Source organism: Mesoplodon bidens (assembly GCF_964165515.1).
Source record: "Mesoplodon bidens genome assembly, chromosome: 6".
NCBI classification, from domain to species: Eukaryota; Metazoa; Chordata; class Mammalia; order Artiodactyla; family Ziphiidae; genus Mesoplodon; species Mesoplodon bidens.
Genome location: NC_138162.1, coordinates 45,253,604 through 45,278,007, shown reverse-complemented (window position 1 = coordinate 45,278,007; position 24,404 = coordinate 45,253,604). Strand labels below are relative to the sequence as shown.

General features: G+C 48.6%; 3 protein-coding genes across 4 annotated transcripts in view; 2 read left to right on the top strand and 1 right to left on the bottom strand.

The window, feature by feature from the left end:
• Positions 1–24,404, top strand: part of LOC308618645 (uncharacterized protein) — a 129,414-nt gene that overhangs the window by 5,618 nt on the left and 99,392 nt on the right. Inside the window, exon 2 of the mRNA XM_081236786.1 lies at positions 4,795–4,907. Within this exon, the coding sequence (XP_081092912.1) occupies positions 4,795–4,907 (113 nt within the window). The remainder of the gene's footprint in view (positions 1–4,794; positions 4,908–24,404) is intronic.
• CCL19 (C-C motif chemokine ligand 19) lies at positions 8,131–11,262 on the bottom strand. Of its 2 annotated transcripts, none has more exons than XM_081236448.1 (4): positions 10,441–11,262; positions 9,613–9,772; positions 9,292–9,385; positions 8,131–9,201 (listed from the first exon to the last, which is right to left on the bottom strand). In XM_081236448.1, the coding sequence occupies exons 1-4, from the start codon at positions 10,676–10,678 to the stop codon at positions 9,181–9,183; spliced, it is 513 nt and encodes a 170-aa protein (XP_081092574.1). In that variant the 5' UTR covers positions 10,679–11,262; the 3' UTR covers positions 8,131–9,180. The 2 variants fall into 2 exon arrangements, with proteins under 2 accessions (XP_081092574.1, XP_081092575.1); XM_081236449.1 differs by having other exon boundaries at positions 8,811–9,201; positions 9,613–9,739; positions 10,441–11,251.
• Positions 20,409–24,404, top strand: part of LOC308618776 (uncharacterized protein) — a gene marked incomplete at its 5' end in the record, with an annotated part of 106,785 nt that continues 102,789 nt past the window's right edge. Inside the window, 2 exons of the mRNA XM_081237053.1 lie at positions 20,409–20,470; positions 20,675–21,063. Of these exons, the coding sequence (XP_081093179.1) occupies positions 20,409–20,470; positions 20,675–21,063 (451 nt within the window). The remainder of the gene's footprint in view (positions 20,471–20,674; positions 21,064–24,404) is intronic.

Sequence of the window (24,404 nt, the reverse complement as noted above, 5' to 3'; positions counted from 1 at the left end):
TGTGATTGATTATATGCCTGTGTATGTGTGTGTGGGTATGGACGTATGTAAGTGGATAAGGGTGTCTCAACTTTTGTGTTTGTGTGTATATGTGTGTTCTGTTTAATCCATCCCATTGTGGCTCTCAACCTCACAAGGCCTGCAGGGGGCATCCAGTGCATAGGGAAAGGGGATGAGAGTCTCCTGGCCTGTGCTCCAACCTCATGGGGCCTGCAGAGGGCACCTAGTGTCTAGAGAAAAATGGATTGTGTGGCCTGTGGAAGTGGGGCTCTGGTCTGAGGAGCCTGGGCTCTGTTATTCCAGAAAGAAGCTGGAAATGAGCAAGAAGCCTGATGACTCAGCTTCTGAAAGTCCCTGATCCTAGGAGGGGGTCTGCTTCCCCCTGCAAATCCTTCTCCAAACCCTCTGTCCACATCCAGAGGGTCCCGGCCCAGCCTGCAGGGCAGAGCTTGTCCCTTTAGTCCAAGTGTGGGTAGGATATTGCACAGCACTTCTGGAGGTGACTGGACATCAGGATGGGGGGAAGTCTTGAGCAATAGTACACCCTCCTTCTCTGCCTCCTGCCCTCAGCAGCTTGAAGGACTGCCTCAGCCACTGCCAGGATTTCCTGAACACCCCCTCTCCTTCATTTTCTGCAGTTTGGGCCACTCTGGGCCCCAGGATTTCTGGGCCTGGACTGAGCTTTCTCAGGAGACGTGCAGGAAGCAAGGGCCTCTGAAACCAAGCAGAAGGTGACCTGTGTCGCAGGTGATGAGCCTGGGGGTTAGGGGGGCCAGAGGGAAGGCAAGGGAGGCTCCATGTAACAGGGAGCTCTGCAGAGCCTTGAGGATGGGTGAGGCAGGAGGTAGGACATTCCAGGTGGAATGAACAGCAAGCACAGAGGCTCAGGAGGGACAGGGCTTTGTGATTAATCCTGATGTGGGTGAGGCAGCGGAAGGCAAGTGGTGTGAGAAGCTATGTATGTGGGGGTAATCCCTGGGTACTTGGGGCACCTCCTGGTGATGCCATGCCCAGTGGTCAAAGTTCATGGAAGACCCCTGTAACCTTAATCAGGCAGGACCATCCGGGACCAGTGTTCCCTAGGCATGAAGGTTTGGGTCCCTTAGCAGGCATAGAATGTCAACCAGCTGAAGTGCCAGTTGGAGGTAAAAGGAATGAATCATAGAGGAAGTGTGGCAAACAGAATTTAAGATTCCTCCCTCATGGTGTGCATGTCCTGTATAATCTTGCTTTGAGGGGATCCCCTTGGCCTTCTGGCCTGTGAATATGATGGAATATCAGTGATGTGGTTAGGTTATGCTATATGGCAAAAATGAAGGGGCTTTGCAGATGTAATTAAGGATGCAAAATCAGTTGACTTTGAGTTAGTCGAAAGGGAGATTACCCTGGGTGGGCCTGACCTAATCAGGTGAGCCCTTTAAAAAAGTGTCTAGGGCTAAGAAATAAAAAGCAGCAGCAGATGCTCTCATGTTGCCCTTGGAGAAGCAAACTGCCACGTTGCGAAGAGGGCCATGGAGCAGGGAGTTGCAGGAAGCTCTAGGAACTCAGGGCTTCAGTTCTAAAACCACAACTGTCAACACCCAGTGAATTTGGAAGAGGACTCAGAGCCTGAGATGAGATGGCAGCCTGGCTGACACCTGAGATTAGCCTGGTGAGGCCCTGAGCAGAGGACCCAGTTAACCTGTACCCAGACTGTTGACCCACAGAAACTGTGAGATAATAAATTTGGATTGTTCGAAGCTGCTGAATTTGTGGTGATTTGTTACACAGCAATAGAAAACTAATATAAGAAAGAAGTAATAAATTCTAGTTAAGCCCCAGGACTAGTTTCAGAACTACTGACTACAGCTTTTATTCATATTTCCTTCCTGGCTCTGAAATGTCTCCATTTCTTTAACTGACTCCTCTTTTCTTTCATCCTCCTTTATTCCATTCTTGAATATAGGTTGTTGTGGACATATTACTACTACTCACCAAGATTCTGGTTTGCTTCTCCTCCTGGCAGTTGCCCCCTTGAAGTTAAACATGGAGGTATGACCCACTTTGGCCAATGAAATGCATGCAGAAATGGAATGTGCCATTTGTGGATAGAAGCATTTAAGGAAGGGTTCCCCTTGCTGTCTTGCCTGGCTGGAGTCATCATGGAAACATGTGTTGATATGAAAGAACATGCCAAGAGATCAAAGCAGCCTGGAATGTTGAGCCACCACATGGAGTACAGCTGTGCTAGAGATTGCCTAGACCCACAGCAGGCTTGGTATGTGTGCAGCATAGAATTTTGTTGTGTTCAGCCACTCAGATTTAGGTGTCGTTATTGCAGCATCACCCAACCTATCCTGACCAATCAGGTGTGCTGCTGGTGGTCACCAGGTGTTGTAGAATAGAGAGATGAGATTACAACAAAACTAGAGGAGAAATGGCTGTCATTCTGAGTTCTTGGATTTAGATTTGGCTTTTGCTATGGGCTGAACTGTGTCCCCTAGAATTCATATGTTGAAGACCTAACCCTCAATGTGACTGTATCTAGAGATAGGGTATTTAGGAAGTAATTTAGGTTAAATGAGATCATAAGGGTAGGGCTCTAGTCTTATAGGACTGTGGCCTTCAAAGAAGAGGAAGAGAGAGAGAGATCTCTGCCATGTGAGGACCTAGTAAGAAGGTGGTCATCTACATGCCAGGAAGAGAGCTCTCAATAGAAACTTACCATGCTGGCACCTTGATGTTGAACTTCTAACCTCCAGAACTGTGAGAAAATAAATTTCTGTTGTTTAAGCCACTCAGTCCATGGTATTTTATTATGGCAGCCCAAGCTAAGACAGGTGTGGTAATTGCTAAGGCTCTGAAGAGTCTCTTTTTGGGGAGCAGTGAATCTTTTTGGTTTTATAAACAAAAGTGATCTTATGTTAGGTGACACCCTTAAAATGTTAAGTCTAGGGTTTGGTAAGAAGGATGCATGTTGATGTTGGACAGCCGTAGGGTGGACTATCAAGGTATTTATCTTTTTTTTCACTGCCCACAATCTTAACCCCTTTCTGTGTTTGAGGAATTTCCTATTATATTAGTCTTAACTTACCAGTAGATCTTGCCTTCCATCGTAGAATCCCCAAAGGATTACATTCAGCTCCCTGAATCCCAAGAAAATATTGTACCATCAGCACCCAGAACAGTGTCTGGCGTGAATAACTATTTCTGGGTTCCAGACAGTGATGTAGCATCACTTTAGACACAAGGGTTTGCCAGGGCTGGGACTCTATGTCATGGCAGCCCTAAGACCACTGGAGACCCTGTGTTAACAGATGCTCTGACGCTTAGGGCTGCCATGCCAAGAGGTGCCATTTACATAGACTACATGGAAAATGGTGTTCCTGGAGTGGTGTGTCGCTGCTGTCCTGCCTGACAGGCTTGGGTGTTCCTGACAGTGATAGGATTTCCCAAGAGGAATGGTGGCCTGATAGTAATGGGGGGACCTTGACATGAATGGGGCTCCTGTCAGCAGTGGGGACACCAATAGGTGTTGGGATGTCCTGCCAGGATTCCTGAATTGATGGAGAGCTTTACAGTGTTGGGTCCCTAGTAGGAAGGGGCGTCTTCCTCTTGGGGGAGGACCCTTGAAATGATGGTCTGACAGGTATGAGGTCGGTAAGGTGATTGAGGTTTTGATGGTAATGAGCCCAGGTTTCCAGTGAGTGCGATTCTGAGATCCAGAACTCTGGGGGGGTGGGGGGGTGGGGGGGTCCTGTTGTCTGATAGGGCAGTGTCAAAGCTGCTGGGGTTACAGCCATCCTACTTCGGCCGGGTTGGAGCCCAGGGCAGCTCAGGTCTTATGCTTCCCCTCTGAAGCATGGAAGAATCAAAGGTCCTAGGAATAGAAGTGGGCTGGGAGGTCTGACTCCCCCACCTACTCTGATCCTCAGAGGTTCCACCCCATGCTTGGCCCCTCAGGAGATGGAAGCAGCCCTCAGAAGCGGGTCCTTCAGGATCTGATCCCACCCTTGCAGTCCCCAGAAGCTCTGCCTTACAGGAGCCCCAGCCAGGCTGGCTCAAGGCCCCCCTGAGAGGCCCACTCCTTCCAGAAGTCCCGCCCACAGAACCCCTAGTCCTTCCCCTATCCCTACCCTCCAGATCCCAACCCTGCCCTCCGTTCCTCCTTTCCTTTCAACATTACCAGGTCCTGGCCTCTGCTATTCCCCTGGGAATGGAGGTAAGAAGGTGGGCATAGTTGTAGGCTGAGCCCCTTCTCCTCTGCCCCACTCCTGGAAAAACTGAGACCTGAGCAGACCTTGAGAACCTGTGCCCACTTCCTCCTGGAGGCTCTGGGGAAGCAGGCTCCCCTTCTGCTGGAGAGGCCGGCCCAGGAGGCCTCCAAGGGGCATATCTGTGTCTGAGCTCAAGCACTGGGGTCCTGCCTGAGACCTTCAGCTCCTTCTCTTGTTTTTTTCCCAGCTCTTCTGAGGAAGCCAAGCCTTTCTACCCCATCTGGACATCCCAGCCCCCAGCCCTCAGCCTAAGTGCTACCCGTCAGGCAGACGGGCTGCAGTCTCAGCTTTGCCACTCACCAGTTGAGTGGACTTGGGAGATCACTCTACCTCTCTGTGCCTCAATTTCCTCATACATAGAATGGGACTAGCGATCCCCACTTCATAGGGTTGTTTGAGGATGCAATGATAATGCACATAAAGGACTCAGCTTGGAGCCTGGCACATGGTCAGCATCTCAAAGGAACGGTTTTCCCTGTTTTCTGAGGGCCACTTCCACAGACCTGCACCTGCTGTACTATTTCCCATTTTTATTTAGGAGGTGGATCGACTCAGAGAGGTGGTATGTGTGGTAGCTAAGAGTCAGATTCTGGAGCCCGTCTGCCCAGCCAGGACCCCCAGCTCTGCCACTTTACCGGCCATCCAGCCTGGGTAAGTCATTTAACCTCTGCACCTCAGTTTCCTCAGCTGCAACCTAAGAATGATAATAGTGCTTAAAGCAGTGCCCAGCACCTAGTAAGCACTAGTGGTGATAGAGCTAATACTACAGAACCAAGTCCTCCCACGTGGACAGAGTCTCAGGGGCCATCACGAAAGTTCTCTGACCAGAAAAGTGCCTGTTTCTTCTGACAGAGGGCCTCTTGGAGGAAACTCCCCACTTGGGAGTCCTGCTCCCTTGTGAAGCTCTCATTCCCAAGGTTTTCTGGCTGTTTCTGAGTTTCCCGGAGGCCGGAGAAGGGAGTATGTGGTGGAGGCTTGCCGAGAAATTGAACATGAGATGATGAAAATCTGATCAAAACCGTATGGAGCTGGCTCTGACCAAACACTTAGCCATGTAACCGAGACAGCCCCCACCCCGAGAACTGGATGTGCTCCAGGTGTGAGCGGTGCTGGGGTAATCGTGGGAAAGGGTCATGTTCAATTCCATTTTCTGTTACTCAGATGTGTACTAGGCCTTGTTCTGTGCCAGGCCCTGGGCAGAGCAATGTTGGCAATGGTAGTTCCCTGGGAACTCTATCAGGGAGCCTTTTTTTTGGGGGGGGGGGGCGAGAGGTTTGTGTGACCTCAGTTCCCCGACCAGGGATTGAATTGGGGTCCCGGCAGTGAAAGCGCCAAGTCCTAACCACTGGACCATCAGGGAATTCCCCCGTGGATAGGAAGCTTTTTGTCCGCCATAGAGGTGGACAAAAAGGCTGGGAGCTCCCTAAGTAGGGATGTCAGGTCCCTTTAGGGAGATGTTGGCTGCTGGGACCACAGAACTTCAGGTAGGGAGGTGTCACTCAGCTGCCCGCCTTAAACCTGTAGCAAGGGCCGTGTGCCTGAGAGAGGAAGGTGGCTACTTAGAGGCAGGCAGCAAGGCCCCCATATCCTGGTTAGGGAGCTAGGAGTCCACCCCACCCCTCAGAGAGCGGGCAGCTTCATCATTGTCAGGTAGGCAGGCCTGTCAGAACTTGGAATAAATAAAGACTCAACACTTGTCAGTGAATCATTGTGAAACAGGGCAGGTGTTGATTAGATGAAATCAGAGTGCTGAGAATGTTTAAGTGGATCAGGACAAGTCACAGATTGCTGGGCTAAGCCCTCCTGTGTCTGGCAGGGAGATAAGGGAAAAAGACCTAGTGTCCGGGAGGGTTGGTGGCTGGGGGTGGGAAAAACAGGGAGGGAGAGAGAAAGCCGGGAGGAAAGGCACTGGCCGAAGAAGAGGTGGGGAGGGCTCAGGCTTCTTCACCCTCCAGGCCTCCAGGGTCCAGCAGGGGGCTGTTCCAGCCACTTCACTAGCACCTGGATTATTTTCTTTCTTCCTGGACCTCAGCTTTCCCTTTATTCCCAGAGTCTGGTCCCTGGGGCCCTGGGAAGTGAAGACTTTTCTTTCTTTCTATTTTTAAAATAAATTTATTTATTTATTTATTTATTTATTTTTGGCTGCGTTGGGTCTTCTTTGAGGCTCGCGGGCTTTCTCTAGTTGCGGCGAGCGGGGGCTACTCTTCGTTGTGGTGTGAGGGCTTCTCATTGCGGTGGCTTTTCTTTGTTGCCGAGCAAGGGCTCTAGGTGTGCGGGCTTCAGTAGTTGTGGCACATGGACTCAGTAGTTGTGGCTCGCGGGCTCTAGAGCGCGGGCTCAGTAGTTGTGGCACACAGACTTAGTTGCTCGGCGGCATGTGGGATCTTCCCGGACCAGGGCTCAAACCTGTGTCCCCTGCATTGGCAGACGGATTCTTAACCACTGTGCCACCAGGGACCTTTCTGAATGTGCATGACTTTGGGGAGACTGTGTGAATGCTGGAGAGGATTAGCCTAAGACCCAAAGATTTAGGAATTAAGTCTTTGTTTGGAGGGACCCTTAAAAATGAAGCCCCCCCATCCCCCACCTGACAGATGGGGGAAGTAAGGTCTTGGAGGGGGCAGTGAGGAAGGGACTTCCCCAGAGTTGCACAGTCAGGGGCAGAAACAGGATTGGGGGATTGCGGACCGGGCATTGAGCTCATGACCTGTTCCTGCATCCCTGCCCCCCCCACCTGTGGCAGTGTCAGGGAGGTGGTGTCCAGGTGCCTCTCTCCTGGTAGCACCTACTCAGGGCTCCCACCCTCACCTCCTCTCCTCCATCTGTGTGTTTCTGAAAGCGTCCAGAGGGTGGGTTTGTGTCTGCCTCTGTGGCAGGCTGAACTTTGCTTGGTTTCACTGGGGACCCAGAAGGATTTGAGGGGATGTACACCCCCCTCACACCTGTGTTTGTCCTCTGCCTGCTGTGGTGCAGGGCACAGGTCCAAAGAGTGTCCACAGCTGTGAACTCTGGAACTCCATGGTTGGCTCACTTAATGGATGGATGAGTTGGTGGGGGGTGGGTGGATGGATGGGTGAGGTCTAATGGATGCAGAGACAGCTAGATGAATGGCTGCATGCATGCATGAATGCATAGGTAATTTCCCCCAGGTAGCGGAGCCAAATTTCCGGGCTATACCAGTTGTTCTTGCAAACTATCCGCATTCCACCCACTCCTGTGACTCCAAGACCTGATTTATCTGAGGTTCTGGACACCTCGTCCTAGGAGCAGAGGTGAGGAAGAAGCTGCCATGCTCTCAGCTCAGTGAGGACGGGCTGGCACAAACCCTCACTGCTGCTCCCCTTCCAAGTTTGCCCCAGCCTGCCCAGTCCTGCTTTTGTTACCAGATAAGGTATATGGTGTAGTGGTGGCCCCTGTTCCCAGGTGAGGATGCTCAGTCTGGTGTACTAGCTGTCATCCCAACCCCAGGGGCACAGACTTGCTGCTCCCAGCTGGACAGGCCCTTAGGGGCCATAGTTGGGCAACCAGCCAGCTTTCCCAGAGGACTTCCCGAGCACGAGGAGTTCATTCCTCCCAGAGCAGTCTTGTGAGATGTCCCAAGAGTCGAGGGCTTTTGTCTCCCAGAGCTGAGACTCCTTCCCTGTGACTCCTCTGGTCTCAGTGTTGCCTTGGCCCTGGAGCCCATGTGGTTATGAGGTGGTGGGGGTCCCCCCATGCTGAATCTCCCCAGCTCTCTGGCTGTTCCTTTTTCCTTCCTCTCCCACTCTGACCTCTGGCTCCCAGGTATGTCTGTCAGTATCCCTGAGAAGCATGGCCCCAGGATTGCCACGTGGACCCAGATGGGGCTGGCCCTGGCCCAGAGTGACTGGGCGAGAGAAGAGGGCTGGCCTGGAGGTCAGATTCTATATGGACAGATGGGCCCTCACCTCTGGCTGCTGACCCTTTTCTTATATATTTATCTGCTCTCAAGACAAATATTTATTGAGTGACTACCTTGTGCCAAGCCGTGTACTTCATACGAGGGAGACAGTGGAAACCAAAATAGACAAGATCCCTGTGCAGGAAGGCTGACAAACTAACAATTACAACTCAGCATCTTGAGTGCTGCAAGAGGAGAGGGGCAGAGGGCCCTGGGAGCTTGGGAGGGAGGGAGGCTGCCTAACCCAGCGTGGAGTCAGGGAAGGCTTCCTGGAGGAGGAGTCATCCAGACCCAGATGGGAAGCCAGGCAGGCAGAAGAGAGAGAAGAGTTCCAGACAGAGGGCATGGCTTGGGTGGATGGGTTCTTTCCCCCCAGGCAACAGAGTTGGGCCTCCTGGCCCTCCCCAGCCATGAGAGCTGGTTCCCAACAACTCCCTTCCCCGCCCCCAGTGATACCAGATCCCTGAGACACCTGGATGCTTGAGCACCTGTCCTGGAGGGCAAAAACTCAGAGGCCTGAGAGAGTTTGGGTCATTCAGGGGACGGGCACAGGTTTAGTGTTGCTGAGCCGTGGAGTGTGATAGGGCTGTGAGGAGACATGATGTGGGGCCTTGATCATGGGAGCTGATCCTAAGAACACAGCATATTAGGTGGAGGTCGATGAGGACGTTGCTTGGAACTGCAGGGTGGAAACTAACCCGGCCATTCCACCTCCCCCTTCCCATCACAGTCCTCCTGGACAGACAGCAAACAGACAGCAGACAGACGGATTTGTGGGTACAAGCTGGGCTTTATTGGAAACACTGCAGTCTGGGCATGGAGAAGTTGTGCTTCCACCACACTCATCCACACTCACACTCACACTCCTGCCCCACCCCAGCTGGGTCAGTTCTGGTGCAGGGGAGCAGGAGGCCTGGTCCTCCCTTCTGGTCCTCGGTTCCCCAGGGCTTCAGTGATTCACATTCTTTCCCTCAGACACAGGGCTCCCTCTGGGACTATCATGGGCTACCTGCTGTAGCGCTTTCCCTGGGGGAGGAAGGAGAGGCAAGGTCATGGGCTGGGGTCTTGGGCAGGGGCTTGGAGGGAGGAGGCAGGTCTGGGGAGGGCCAGGCTTGCCTTGGCTGAGTTCTTCTGCAGTCTCCGGATGATGCGGCCCACCCAGGGCTGGTCTGGGGGTGCACAGAGCTGGTAACCTCTCAGCGTGGTGAACCTGGAGACAGAGGTCAGAGGTCAGAGAAAATAGAGCCCTGGAACCCAGCTTCCTGGAAGGCCCTGGTGTGAGGGGCAGCGGCTGGGGACCACACCCGGGAGCCTGTTTCAGGGGCTTCCTTGCAGAGGTTGGGCTTGGCAAGGAGAAGAGAGATAAGAAGGTGGGGGTGGGTTTCCCCAGGGGCTGATGGGGGACGTGAGGTTAGTCAGGCTTGTCCCGCAACTCACACAACGGCAGGCACCCTGCAGCCATTGTTGATGAGCAGGTAGCGATAGGCTCGCACCAGGAATCCAGGGAAGGGGCGCTGGGTCACAGACAGGCAGCAGTCTTCAGCGTCGTTGGCATCTCCCAGAGCTGGGGTAGGATTAGTGTCAGGACACAGGGACACTGAGGAACGGAGGCCACAGCCCTCACTGGCATTAAGGATGCCTGTCTGTGTGTGGCGGCAGCTAGACCTGATATTCGCTAAATATATTGAAGCACTTCTAAGCAGTTCGGCAAACGACCGCCGTCCTGAGCCCCACAAATGCCCTCCTGCTGCCCTGATCACCCCAACTTCTCTCCCAAGTCTTTTCAACTTCCCCACAAATGAAGAGTTCACGCTGGTTACAGTGTCAGTGGGGGGAAAGATGTGGGGTAGGGAACGGGGTGGGGTGGGTAACAGGAGGGTGGCATTAGCAGAACTTAGGAGTTGTTAAATTTTTTGACCACTGTTAATTAAATTTTTTGACCCTTCTTAGACCAGTGTCTCCCATTCTCTCCACCTTAAGAAAGTATATACTGTTCTCTCCCGCCTGGGAAACAGAGGCAGCAGGAAATAGAGCCTGAAGAGACGGGGCTAGTCATAGGCCCTGGATACACCAAGAGACAGATACACATTGGAATTCAGGAGCCCAGGTACACCGCCACTCACAGGCACACACACGGGACACAACCCAGGTTCACTGAAACATGCAGTCCTAACTCACAGAGTCCCTCACGTCCAGCATCAAGCAGTCTGAGCCCTAGACACCCCTGCTACTTGCCCCCCATCCTAAGCCTCCCCTCAGCCTTACCAGAGGAGGTCCAGAGAATCAGCAGGCTGAGGGCTAGTAGTGCAGCTGCATGGGATGCCATGGAGGATGAGTGGAGACTGACTGCCAGCAAGCTGTGAGCGTGAGCGAATCTGGGCAGAGTCTGTGTGAAGCCGAGGCCTGGCTGGGAGTGGGTGAGAGTGCTGGCAAGTGCGGGGTGTGAAGGGGTCTGGGAACGTGAAAGTGGACGAAGCTGGAGGAAGCTGCCACTGCCACCCATTTATGGCCCGGAACTTTCACTTTCTCTGCTCAGAAATTCCCCTTCAAGTCCGTTCCGTGGATTCCCCTCAGCCCCCCTCTTTCTGACGGAAACTGACCCTGCCCTCCCTCTTTTCTTCTCTTCTGCTTTCCTTGGCTTCAGCTCTAAGGACCTAAGCAGCCTGCAGTCTGGCCAAGAGAAGGGGACCTTGTGATGTCACCTCCAGAGAGAGAGTCTGCACTATCACCCCCCTGGTGGCATTTGTGTCATCAGCCACAGGGCTGGCCTCTAGAGGTGATGGTTAGGATGGAGGGGCCCGAGTGAGGAGCTGCGTGCCCTTCCCTAGGTTTATCCCTTATCCTCACTCTCTTCTCTGTGATTCTTCTCTCTGGTGCTGGTGGTGATGAAGAAGACTCCCTGGTGCCCTCAGAACAACCGTGGAGCCTGGGGTAGCCTCCCCGGGTCATTACAGTGCCTGCCCATCCATGGTCTGGGAACCACTCTCTCCCTTGGGACAAGCAGAGTTGAGAAGGAATGTTCCTTGGAAGGAGGCCCACCACCTCTTCCCACATCTCAGGCCTCTGGGATTCAACCTCCTGACTCAGCAGCACTGTCCCTTTCTAGAGTTATCGTTTTCACATGCCCAACACCTGGGTCAACAGAACAGCTGGAGGGAGCCTGGCCTGGCATAACTCCCTTCATCTTTCCCTTCCTCTGGATCCTGGAAACCAAGAGGGGATTTCTAAGGAAAGGGGGCTGGCCAGCTCATATTCACACAAATCCCCAAATTTCTAGACAGATGGGGGAGGGGACAAGTGATTTCCCATCCTTATGAGAAAAACCGGAGATAGATCAGAAGAGAAGTCCTCAGAAGAGAAATTAATATGTGGGACACCTATTCACCCATCCCTGCCCAAGCTCTGAACCCTCTTTTCGATGGGAGAGTGTTTCACTCATAAGTTTCTGACTTATTTTTCTTTCCATCCATTAATAATAATAGTAGTAATAGTATTTCTGATTGTTTACTAGGTGCTAGACTTCATACCAAGGACTTGACCACTGTTATCTTGCTTAGCTTTCCCCAAAAAACTAAGAAGTAGTTTTAAAATTTTATTTATTTATTTATTTTTGGCTGCGTTGGGTCTTTGTTGCTGTGCGCGGGCTTCTCATTGCGGAGGCTTCTCTTGTTGCAGAGCATAGGTGCGCAGGCTTCAGTACTTGTGGCTCGTGGGCTCTAGAGCACAGGTTCAGTAGTTGTGGCGCACGGGCTTAGTTGCTCCGCGGCATGTGGGATCTTCCCGGTCCAGGGCTCAAAGCCTTGTCCCCTGCATTGGCAGGCAGATTCTTAACCACTGCTCCACCAGGGAAACCCTAGGAAGTAGTTTTTATTATTATCATATTATTATCTCTTTTAACACATAAGGAATGAGGCTCAGAGCACAAGGTCACAAAGCAGATAAGTGTCTTGAGCCGAGGCATCTTTAAGATTTACACTCTTTCCCTACCATCCCACACTGCCTGTCTGCCATTGATTACAGAACAGCACAGGGGAGTGAGGCTCTACACATAGCATGCCTAGGTTGGGATTTAGATTACATTACTTGCTAGCCGTGTGACCATGTGCAAAGTATCTAGTTTCTGTGTCTTAGTGTCCTTATCTGTAAAAGAGGAATGGTAATAACTTTTAATTCTTAAGATTAAATGAGGTAATCTGAGCAAAACCCTTAGTTTAGAGGCTGGTACACAATAAACACTCAGTATTAACCATTATTATTATTCTATCCTTTTATTCAGATGTCTGTCAGTGCATCTATCTCTCCATCTTTCCATGGATCCTTCTCTTTATGGTGGTTCTGCTTATTCTCTGTTGCCCCACCCCCGTCCATTCTCCACTCTTCTCTGACCTGCTCTGTTCTCTGGAAGGGTGACCTCTACAGACAGTATTACTCAGGATCCCTTATCCTTTAGCTTCTGTTTGGGCTTGGCCGTGGGAGGCAGCAGCAGGAGATCAGTGGTAGGAGAGAGGAGTTGGGGTATTTATTCTCCCAATCCTTCATCCTGCTATAGTTCTGACAGTGAATAATTTACTCTGTGGCAGTTGTCCTTAAAGAGTTGTTCTTCGGGGGCTTCCCTGGTGGCGCAGTGGTTAAGAATCCGCCTGCCAATGCAGGGGACACAGGTTCGAGCCCTGGTCCGACAAGATCCCACATGCTGTGGAGCCACTAAGGCCGTGCGCCACAACTACTGAGCCCATGCTCTAGAGCCCACGAGCCACAACTACTGAGCCCACATGCCACAGCTACTGAAGCCTGCGCACCTAGAGCCCATGCTCTGCAACAAGAGAAGCCACCGCAATAAGCCCACGTGCTGCAACGAAGAGTAGCCCCCGCACACTGCAACTAGAGAAAAGCCTGCACGCAGCAACGAAGACCCAACGCAGCTAAAAAAAAATAATAATTAATTAATTAATTAATTAATTTAAAAAAAGAGTGGTCTTCAGACAGCAGCAGCAGCATCACCATCACCTGGGAGCCTGTTAGAAATGTAAATTCTCAGGTCCTACTCCAGAGCTACTGGAGCAATCCATATTTTAACACACCCTTGATGACTCTGATACATGCTGAAGTTTAAGAACCACTGATCTACAGTTAGATTCTTTTGGGCTGCCTCATCTCCGTGGGTTTATCTCTGAGGCTCCCGAAACACTGTTCCTTCGTCTGGCCTCTTCAGGCCTTGGTGTGGTGATGGTTTCCCACTATTGCTGAACCCTGAGTGCCTCACTCTTCCATGTTGGTTCCTGAATCTTGACCCCCACCTCTTAAATAGCCCCTTTATTAAAATCTTTCTGGTTAGATTTTTTTTGAGTGTGCCATCTGTTTCCTGCCAGGTTCCTAACTGATACAGTAAATGGTACCAGAAGACATCCCAGGAAATAGATTTCCAAAATGGGATCCTGGGATTGCGTTGCTCATATATTTGCTGAGTGCACAAACCTCCTTGCATGGGGAAAGAGGACACAAGTAATCCAGAACATGAAGAAGCATCACCATCACTTAGGACTATCACTAAGTGAGGTGCAGTGTAGGATGCTGATGGAGGGAAAGACATTAGGAGATAAAATGCCCCAGGTACTTAATTGCTATGGCCACAAATGGTGATTTCAAATGGTCATTACATACATGGTTGGGTGGGCTGCCTGTTTCTGGTTGTGCTGGCACAATTACATAAGAAAAAGAGAAGTTTAAGAACATGAAATTCTAATTCAAGTTATGGGTAGAGATTCAGAAAACTATGGAATTTTTAAAAATTGAAGTACAGTTGATTTACAATGTTGTGTTAGTTTCTGTTGTACAGCAAAGTGATTCAGTTACATATATATCTATATATCTATTCTCTTTCAGATTCTTTTCCATTATAGGTTATTACAAGGTATTGAATATAGTTCCCTGTGCTCTACAGTAGGTCCTTGTTGTTTATTTATTCTATACATAGTAGTGTGTATCTGTTAATCCCAAGCTCCTAATTTATCCCTCTCCCCCTAATTTATCCCCCTTCACTATGGAATTCTTAAGTCATCTTTAATGTATGTGATCCCTAGCCACATGGCAGATATGGCTATGGATCAAGCCCCAAAACTGATTGTATGTGTGGTAGTGTTGCAACCCCGGGTAAATGCACAACCCCACCATATTCCTAATACTAGAATAAGCGCACTCTTGGGAAGGAGAAGGACTCTGAGACTTGGAATAGGGACATTTAGGCAGAGATGAACAAAGCTGAGAATTTTGGACCTTTAAATTCCCTTAAACCTTCCTTGCTGGCAGAAGAACACTCCTCCCCCTGCAAACCGTGAATGATCCAGCCTTCCCATTCATTAAAAAATGTTTTTAATAACTCCCTGGCAAAAGGCATGCAGGGGTCCTCTTCAGGACCCACCCTCACCACCCTTCATAGCCTCCAGGCCCATAGTGCGAGTTTGATTCTAACATAGCCTGGATGGGAATGTACAAGATATGCTCCAAGAACAATAGCGTGTACACTGAAGGAGTTGCAAGAACTTGTCAACTGTATTGGGAGAATCTTGGGGACCAGTGAGGACAAATTTATTGATATGTATGCCCTTATCCAGGATTTGGGTATTACTGTATTAGCTGAGCACCTGGGAATGGTGTTAATAATCTGTTGAGTTGGTTACTGGAAGCCTGGACTCAACAGTGGCCTATGATCAATGAGGTTGGGGTGCTAGAACCTCACTGGCATATTGTAGAACAGTCTTCCTCAGAATCTGAGGTGCATATGATTCACTGGGGGGTCTCATTAAACTGCAGATTCTGATTAAGTAAGTCTGGGTGAAGTCCAAGATGTTGTGTTTCTAACAAACTTCTAAGTGATGCTGATGCTGCTGGTCCTCAGAATATACCTTGAGTAGCAAAACAGAGGAAAGAGTGCAAAGGTTACAGAGATAGGAATGTTGGAGGCCCCTCTTATGTGCAACCACTAACTCTGAAGGGTCCAGGAAGATAATTCCTTCTCCAAGGCCATAAGAAAAGCACTGGTGATGAGAACACTAACTATGAAAAGCACTGTAGTGGTTTCTTTTTTTTAAAAAAATAAATTTATTTATTTTTTAAAATTTATTTTTGGCTGTGTTGGGTCTTTGTTGCTGCGTGCGGGCTTTCTCTAGTTGCGGCGGGTGGGGGCTGCTCTTCGTTGCGGTGCAGGAGCTTCTCATTGCGGTGGCTTCTCTTGCTGTGGAGCACGAGCTCTAGGCGCGTGGGCTTCAGTAGTTGTGGCTCGCGGGCTCTAGAGCACAGGCTCAGTAGCTGTGGCGCATGGACTTAGTTGCTCCGCGGCATGTGGGATCTTCCCGCACCAGGGCTCGAACCCGTGTCCCCTTCATTGGTAGGCGGATTCTTAACCACTGCGTCACCAGGGAAGCCCTGTAGTGGTTTCTTTAGTAGGCAGGAGATGAGGATGGGAGATGTTCTCTTGGGACTGGGCAATCTCATTTCAAGGAGAATAATGGAATCTTTGAGTGGTAGAGTCTAGATGCTCACCTTCTGATCAATAAGATGAATGAAATTACTAAATAAGCTGCAGGGACAAGTGGTAATCATTGTGCTTTGCCCATAAGGATCTGTGGTGGTAGCTAATTGATCATAGTTTTCCTAGGAATGAAATAGATGGACAACTTACTGACCCATATAAGTGTAAAATGTCTAGGCCTGGTAGGGAGAAACTTGATTCAAATTGTATTGGGGATTTACAGTGTTTACCCATTTCCTTGACTTAAATCAGTTCCCCAGACCTGAAGCCCCTTGATTGGTTGGTGGGGGCGTGGGAAGGCTTGAGTCTTTTCACAGGTGGACTCTATACATCTTTCTTCTAGTCAGTTGTTCTCAAGGTGTGGTCCCTGGACCAGCAGCATCAGCATCAGCCGGGAACTTGGTAGAAATGCAAATTCTCGGGCTCTGCCTCAACTCCATTGAATCAGAAACTCTGGGAGTGGCCTAGCCATCTGTAGTTTAACAAGCCTTTCTGGTGATTTTGATGTATGCTAATGGAGAATCATTTCTCTAAGCCTTCCTTAGAGAGATCTGTAGCCGTTTGCCAGGGTGACTATGAATGGTGAACAGAAAATATTCAGATCTTTGGGGGATTATTAGATACTGTCTCATGTTAATACTAGTCTTGGGGACCCAAAACCCCATTGTGGTCCACTAGTCAGAGTAAGGGTTTATGGAGTTCAGGTGGTAGAACGATCTTGGTTCAGGTCCATCTCACAGTGAATCTGTAAGACCTATCCAGTGGTTGTTTCTCTAGTTTCAGAATGTATAGTGGGAATAACTATACTTATTAATTAGCAAGGTCTCCACACTGGTTCCTTGACCAAGGAGTGAGGAAAATTATGGTAGGAAGGGCCAAGTGGAAGTCCTTTGAACTGTGCCTGCCCCACCATGTTCCCCCCTACAATAGTAAACTTAAAGCAATGCTTTGTTGCTAGAGAATGTGCATAGAAGAGAGCACCTTCAAAGACTTAAAGATGCTTCAGCCCTTGGTACAGCATATTACAGCTAATAATCTAGCACGTGCCTTCTTTCTGTACCAGTCACTTAAAGACCATTGAAATCCATTCATTTTCAACTATAATGACAGAAATACACCTTCACTGTTTTACCTCAGGGATATTATCAGCTTTCCTGCTCTGATTATCATAAGATAATCTGGATATCTCACAGGATATCAAAGTAGTCCGTTAAACTGATGACATTATGTTTACTGGCACACAAGAAATAGCAGTTGCCCTAAATGCCTCAGTAAGACCTATGTATGTCAGAGGGAGAGAAAGAAATCTTCCGAAAATTCAGGATCCTACAACATAGGTAAAGTTTCTAGGCTATTAGAGGTAGGGAGAAGCTGAAAAACAGTGATCTGGGGAATGTTGCACATTTACCGTGAAGAGGCACAATGCTTAAAGAGCTATTTGGATTTTGGAGGCAACATACATCATAGTTAGGTGTAGTACAGCAAAATATTTGTTGGATATGGCATAAAGCTGACAGTTTCGAATGAGGCCCAGAGCAAGGAAGGGGTCTGCAGCAGGTCTAGGCTCTGGGGAAAAGTTGCCTGTCTACTTGGGCCTTATGACTCATAAATCCAGGGAATTTCAGATTGTCTGTGGCAGAGAAGGGTGCGACAGGAGCCCCAGAAGGAGCATTACAGGAAAGACCCTTAGGGTGTTGGAGTAAGGACTTACCTCTTCTGCTAACGATTATTTACTCTTTGAAAATCAGTCCTGATTTGCCACTGGGCCCTGGTTTAAAACTCAGACTATAGATCACCCAGTGACAACGCAACCTAGGGTGTTATCTATAGCAAGTCATATAGTCGGATGTGCGTGGCCAGTGTTCCACTGTCGAAGGAACATTGTACATTTGAGACCAGGCCTTAGAAATTTCAGAAGGCATGAGTAAAAGCGTGGGGTGGTGACTCAGATTCCTACTTTAATTGTTTTCTGCTTCTTCTTCTGATCGTACTTATGCCTTCATGGAGAAGTTTTCTATAAACAGTTAACAGAGAGAGGAAGTGTATGGTCTTGATTTTCAGATGGGTCCCTAAGGTATGCTGGCATCAGTCAAAAGTAGACGGTTGCTTACATTCAGGTGTGGCCCTGAAAGACAGTGGTGAAGGGAAGTCCTCTCAGTGGGCAGAACTTCAGGCAATACATTTAATGTCTGCTTTGTCCAGAAGGAGAGATAGCCTGAAGTTTGGAGCTATACAAATTCATGTGCAGTGGCTGCCCACAACAACCCTGCCCTCACCTCTGTAAATTGACTCTTCACTAAATTCTTTTCTATTAAGACGTTTGGGTCATGCCATTTGTTTCCCTCCAAGATCTTATATGATACAAGAATATAGTGCAGAGCTGGCGTAAAGGTTTCAAATAAATTTCAATACTGTCTTCTTGGAATGCCTGTTGGGAAATATCCTGAGAATCAGCAGCAAAGGGTGAAATAATGAAATAATAATAAACAAGGGATTTACACCACATTCATTCAATAAATATTTATTGAGGGCGTCCTATGTTCCAGACACTGTTCTTGGCACTGGGACACAGCAGTAAACGAAACAGAAAGACATTCCTGCTCTTGCAGAGTTTTTATTCCATTTAAAAAAATATTTATTATTTAGGCTGAGCTGGGTCTTAGTTGTGGCACGTGGGATCTTCATTGCTGCACGTGATATCTTTTAGTTGTGGCATGCGGGCTTCTTAGTTGCGGCATTTGGACTTCTTATTTGAGGCATGCATGCGGGATCTAGTTCCCGGACCAGGGGTCGAACCCAGGCCCCCTGCATTGGGAGCATGGAGTCTTACCCACTGGACCACCAGGGAAGTCCCTGGAGTTTTTATTCTTATCAAGGAGACAGGCAATAAGCAAACAAGAAAAAAAAATAGTATGCCAGATGGCAGTAAGTGCTATGAAGAAAAATAAAGAAGGCTAGAGGGATAGGGAGTATTGGGGAGGGTGGTAATGGAAGTCTTGTCTGATTACCTTTGAGCAGAGAGCTGATCTGAAGAACGTGATGGGGAGAGCCATGTGGAGATCTGGGGAAGATGCTTTAGACGAGAAAATAGCAAGTATGAAGGTCTTGAGGCAAAAGTGTATTTGAGGAATAGAAAGGAGGCCAGTGTTACGGGAGGGAAGTAGCAAAGGGTAGAGTGGTAGGAGAGACAATCAGATAACAACATGGGCCAGATAGTGTAGGGCTTTGTAGGCCACTGCAGGGTTTATTTCTACTCTGAATGAGTTGAGGAACCTTTGGAGGGTTTTGAACAGTGACATGATCTGGCATGTGTTAAAGGCTCCCTGTGGCTGTCGGATGGAAGATAGACCAAAGTGGTGCAAAAATGGAAGCCTGGAGACCAGCTTGGAGGCAACTGCAATAATCCAGGGAGGACATGAGGTTGCTGAGAGTTGGTGAGAAGTGGTCAGATTCTGGAAATGTTTTGAATGTAGAGCCAGTGGGCTCTGCTGAGGGGTTCAGCATAGGATATGAGAGAAAGAAGAGAAAGAGAGACAGAGAAAATACTTCAATGTTTTTGGCTTGAGCAGTGTGATTGTTGGTGTTATATTTACCAAGATGTGGACGACTGTAGAGGAATGGGTTTGTGAGACGGTCAGGAACCTTGTTTTTTTACAATTTTTATTGAAATATAGTTGATTTAGAATGCTGTGTTAGTCTCAGGTATACAGCAAAGTGATTCAGTTGTATATATACAGGGGACTACTGGTCCTGCTGGTCTTTTTTAGATTCTGTTCCATTATAGGTTATTACAAGATATTGAGTATAGTTCCCTGTGCTATACAGGTTCTTGTTAGTTATCTATTTTATATATAGTAGCATATATATTTTAATCTCAAACTCCTAATTTATCTCTCCCTCCAGGAGCCTTGTTTTGACTTTTTAAGATGAAGCTGCATTTTGGACATGTAAGTGGAGATGTTAAGTACGTAGTTGGTAGTATGAGTCTAGAGTTCAGGCCAGAGATTCTAGCTGAAGATAAAAATTTGGGAGCATATGGATGGTATTTAAAACCATAAGACAATGAGGTCATCAAGGGAGTGAGTGTAGATAGAAGGGGTCAAGTTCCAAGGCCTGGAGCTCCCTAACACTGACAGATCAGGGAGAAGAAGAGGAATCGGGGAAGGTGACAGCCGTCAGGTGTTCTGATGGTACCTTCTATCATGGCAAAAAGGGGGAGGGCATAGGCTCTATGCGTGGAAGGTTTAAGGCACCAACTCCCCAGCCACTGGTTTAAATGATCCAGTGGTGAGGTGGTGGAGACCAGGGAGGTGGGTTTGAAACAGTTTCTGACCACACCCACAGAGCCCTCAGTGTGCTACCTGCTTTACCTAGTTCACCCTCTTCTCAGCCACGTGGCCTTCGTGGGGTTCCTGGTTCAGTGTGAGCTTTGGACAAATCTCCCAGCTCAAGGCAGTTCAGCTCATCTTGGCACCACACTCTCCCAAGGAGCCCGCTCAGCCTTCATGCTCCCTGGTCTGATCAAATCCATGCCCCAGGGGTCGGAGATCTTGGGTGGAGGGCACTTTAGCCATTGAGGCAGGTAAGGCAGCAGCGAGGCCGGGAAAGTCAACCAAGGCCGTGGTAGGAGTGGGAGTACCGGGGAGTAAATGATTGTGGAGGGCATCTCGATTAGATGCTTAATAAATGTTTGTTGGATGGATGAATGTGCGTATCAGGAGCTGTGTCCGTGGGGCTGAGCGTGACTGGTGTGCCCGTCATCCGTGTGTGTGTGTGTGTGTGTGTGTGTGTGTGTGAGAGAGAGAGAGAGAGAGAGAGAGAGAGAGCTGTGGCTCTGTGTCCACGTCTGCGCCTGATGTGTCTCCCCTCCCAGGCCTGCAGAGGGCGCACCAGCCTGGGAAGGGAGGCTCTGGAGTGGGCGCCGCTCTGACTGAGGGGTGGGTGGGCGCTGGCGGGTGGGGGATGCTCTAGCAAGGGCGGGGTGCGGGCCCGACCCGGCGGGCTGCTCAGAGAGACTGAGAAGGGCGTTGGGCCCAAAGTCCGTGGGCCTGGCACGGCCTCTGGTGCTGTCCCCGCTCCAGGCGCCCCCTGGTCCCGAGGCCGAGGGTCCGGCCCCGGGTCCCAGCGCGCGGGTCCCGGCACACGGGCGGAACGTGCAGAAGGGAGACTCGGGCTGCGGGTGGGACCCGCAGCCCCAGGACCTGGGGTCGGCGTGGGCCCGGGAAGCCCCCGGGCGGCGATTACCCCGGGCCGAGCACAGCGGCTGTCCCGCCAAATCTCTGCCACTCGGGCCCTTAAATCTGCGGGTACTCGGCTGGGCAGGCTGGGACGCATGGGCGGCCGGAGGCCGGTGTTTTCCCGTGAGTATTTGTCTTCCCCACCCCAAGTATTCCCAACTTATCCTGAGGCCAGGGCGCCCAACGTGGAAGACAGGAAGCAATGTCTGTCGTAAAGGCTGAAGGAAGTTCACAGTACCTCCGGGACTTCCTTCGCAGCATAAATAACCCGCACTCGTTTGATTCCTTAAACCACGTAATTACGGTGCCAACTCTAAGAGAGGTTTCTTTCAACCTTTAGGTTGAAACCATAGGCTTTCAAGGTTTATTGAAAGCCTAACTGTGTGCCCGGCGCGATGCTCGGTGCCGGGGGATGAAGTGCTTTCACCTGGACAGGGGCGGAAAACGAGTTTGTCTTGCTCATCAGTGGACATGGGAAAATTCTAGACCCCTGGCCTAGCATGAGACACATTTGAGGACAAATAATAAAGGTGGGGGGGAATCCCAGAAAGATGAAGGAAATGAGAACAGTAGTGTTCAACCCACAAGCCTGTTTGCCTTTGGAGAACCGAGGACCGCGACGACGATGCTGCCTCCTAGTGGCGGAGCCGGGCAATGAGGCCAAGTGGAGTTTAACATCCCGTCTGCTGTGGGTATTCTGAACCGAAATTGGCGCCGGCTGCTCAGGTAATCACAGGTGGAGTTCGGTTATTCATTTAATATTAGATTGAAATTTATTATTAGCACAATCCAGGACTCTAAAGCAAAAGTCTTCAAGAACATGGCAGCAGAGTTTCCCTGGGAGTTTGCCACCAACTGGGAAATGGATTTTCTTGAAGAAAATGAAGTTTTCAGCTTCCTGACATAGCTAACACAATCTCTGTAGGGGAACTGCAGAATAGCCACCGCTAGAAGAATACCAGATATAGGCATTAGAAAAAGGCTTGGCAATTTCAACATCCATAAAGGTGGTAATTCATTGGTCAAGATTGATGGCAAAGGAAGGATACATTGATGATTTTTAACAAAATAGCATCACTTTGTCCCCAAATACAAGGATAAATAACACCTGGACATGCAAAGAAAAAGAACTTCACAAAAGAGGTCAGTTGAAGCTGAAGACATTTTCACAGGTAAATGATTAAAGCTAGGAAACAAATTAATTTTGAGCTTTCATAAATAGCAAGTATAGACCCAGTCCTCCTGATCTTCCTGTGCCATAAAGCTGGGCAGAAGATGCCAAATATGTCATTGGTGCTGTGCTGGTAGCCCCATAGTACCCCATTTTTGAAGATGTCAAAAGAAAGATCCTGTCATTGGTGATCATGTCCCTCTAATGACTGATGAGTAAAGAATGAAATAGTGGCTAGCGAAAGTGTGGCCCAGGTAACATGGAGGGAGAGGAGTGTTAAGAAATCTGGTTGCTCAGTTTGGAATTAGTTTCCAGTTCATATGACTGAGGTTGTTAAGACATTTCTATTAACTGTAATTCTGGGAGCTCTTACTAGCCCCTTCCATCCTTTACATTTGTGTCAAAGAGGCCCTTAAAGGATTTACAAAGAAGGAGTGAGCCAGGGGAAGCAGAAGGCTTCAGACTTTGAAGCAACACTGACAAGAGGAAGCTGGTCCACCATTTTGTAAGTGTGTGTGTGTGTGTTATCATTTCATGTAAGAGATAGTGCTAAAATCATTTGAAAACGTGGTATTAGTAATTTTCTGAATGGCACTGAGGGTGACATTGTTAGAAGATAGTAATTGCTGTTAAAGGAAATTCCAGGGGTTACAATGAGTTTTCATGTTTGTAGGATGATGGTTTTGTAAATTTGGGGGATGACTGATGTTTGGAATTTTTTTCTTTTCACATTTCTAGTAAAAGCCATTAATTGTCTTACTGTTGAACACTGGCAGACTAGTATTCAGTAAAATATTTCTTTTTACTGTATGCATGAGCATCAGTTTGGAAGTCCTCCAAGTTTATAATTTCATTTTATGCTTTGTACTTATTTTTACTGAAATATTTACTTATCTAAACAGCAATCTTCTGGAAAGTTACTTTTATCTCCCCTCCCATTTGGGTCTTTGTGATTTGATGCCTTTACAAATGTATACACACACCAGAAACATTTACTTTATTTATTTTATTTTTATTATTATTATTATTTTGTCTGCGCTGGGTCTTTGTTGTGGAACGTGGCCTCTCTAGTTGTGGAGCGTGGGTTTAGTTGCCCCGCGGCATTTGGGATCTTAGTTCTCCGACCAGGGATTGAACCCACATACCCTGCATTGGAAAGCAGATTCTTAACCACTGGACCACCAGGGAAGTCCTTAGAAACACTTACTTTAGTTTTAGTTGGAGCTCAAGAAGGAGTGAAAATAAATGCATGTGTTTAATTTGCCATCTTTACCCTGAGCTACTACTTGTCTTTGAATTCGGTGGTGTTGATCATTCCCCCTGTGGTTTGTGTTTTATGGTTTTATGTTTAAGAAGTTCTTTTTCTATCTCAAGGTTATAACCACCCTCACCTATATTGTCTTCTATAACATATATTTTAAACATTAGGTCTTTAATCCTATGATGAAGTGTTTGAAAAATACTGAGGCTATGATAATGGGAAGGTAGAGGTATTTTTAAAAAAGGAAGAACAATTTGAATCTTTAAGAAAAACAAAAAGCTGAGTGACAAAAGGAAAGTAAGCACAGTACGCTACTTTGCTCTGCAGTGAACAACATTTACATGGTCATCATAATGTAAATTCTGATCATTGTCTAAATATAGTGGTATAGCTATATTTAGAGGATAGGGTGACAGGAGAAGAGGGTTAGTAAGAGAGCTAAATCTCCACTTTTTATAATAGGAAGTCAATAGGTAACTTTAAAAAAAACTTATTTATTTGGTTGCGTCAGGTCTTAGTTGCAGCAGGTGGGCTCCTTACTTGTGGCTCACCAGCTCCTTAGTTGTGGCATATGAACTCTTAGTTGTGGCATGCATGTGGGATCTAGTTCCCTAACCAGGGATCGAACCTGGGCCCCCTGCATTGGGAGCGTGGAGTCTTAACCGTTGCACCACCAGGAAAGTCCCTCAGTTGATAACTTTAAAAACAGGTAAATGAAGAAACAGAAGTATGAACAAAGTATTTAGACATATGGCACTAAGTCCTAGAGGAAGTAGCTTAAGAGTTAAAAGTTGCAGGAAATTGTTGTTCAGAATGAGCCTTTTGGTACTTTCTGACTTTTTTTTTTTTTTTTTTTTCCGGTACGCGGGCCTCTCACTGTTGTGGCCTCTCCCGTTGCGGAGCACACGCTCCGGACACGCAGGCCCAGCGGCCATGGCCCACGGGCCCAGCCGCTCCACGGCATGCGGGATCCTCCCAGACCGGGACACAAACCCGTGTCCGCTGCATCGGCAGACGGACTCTCAACCACTG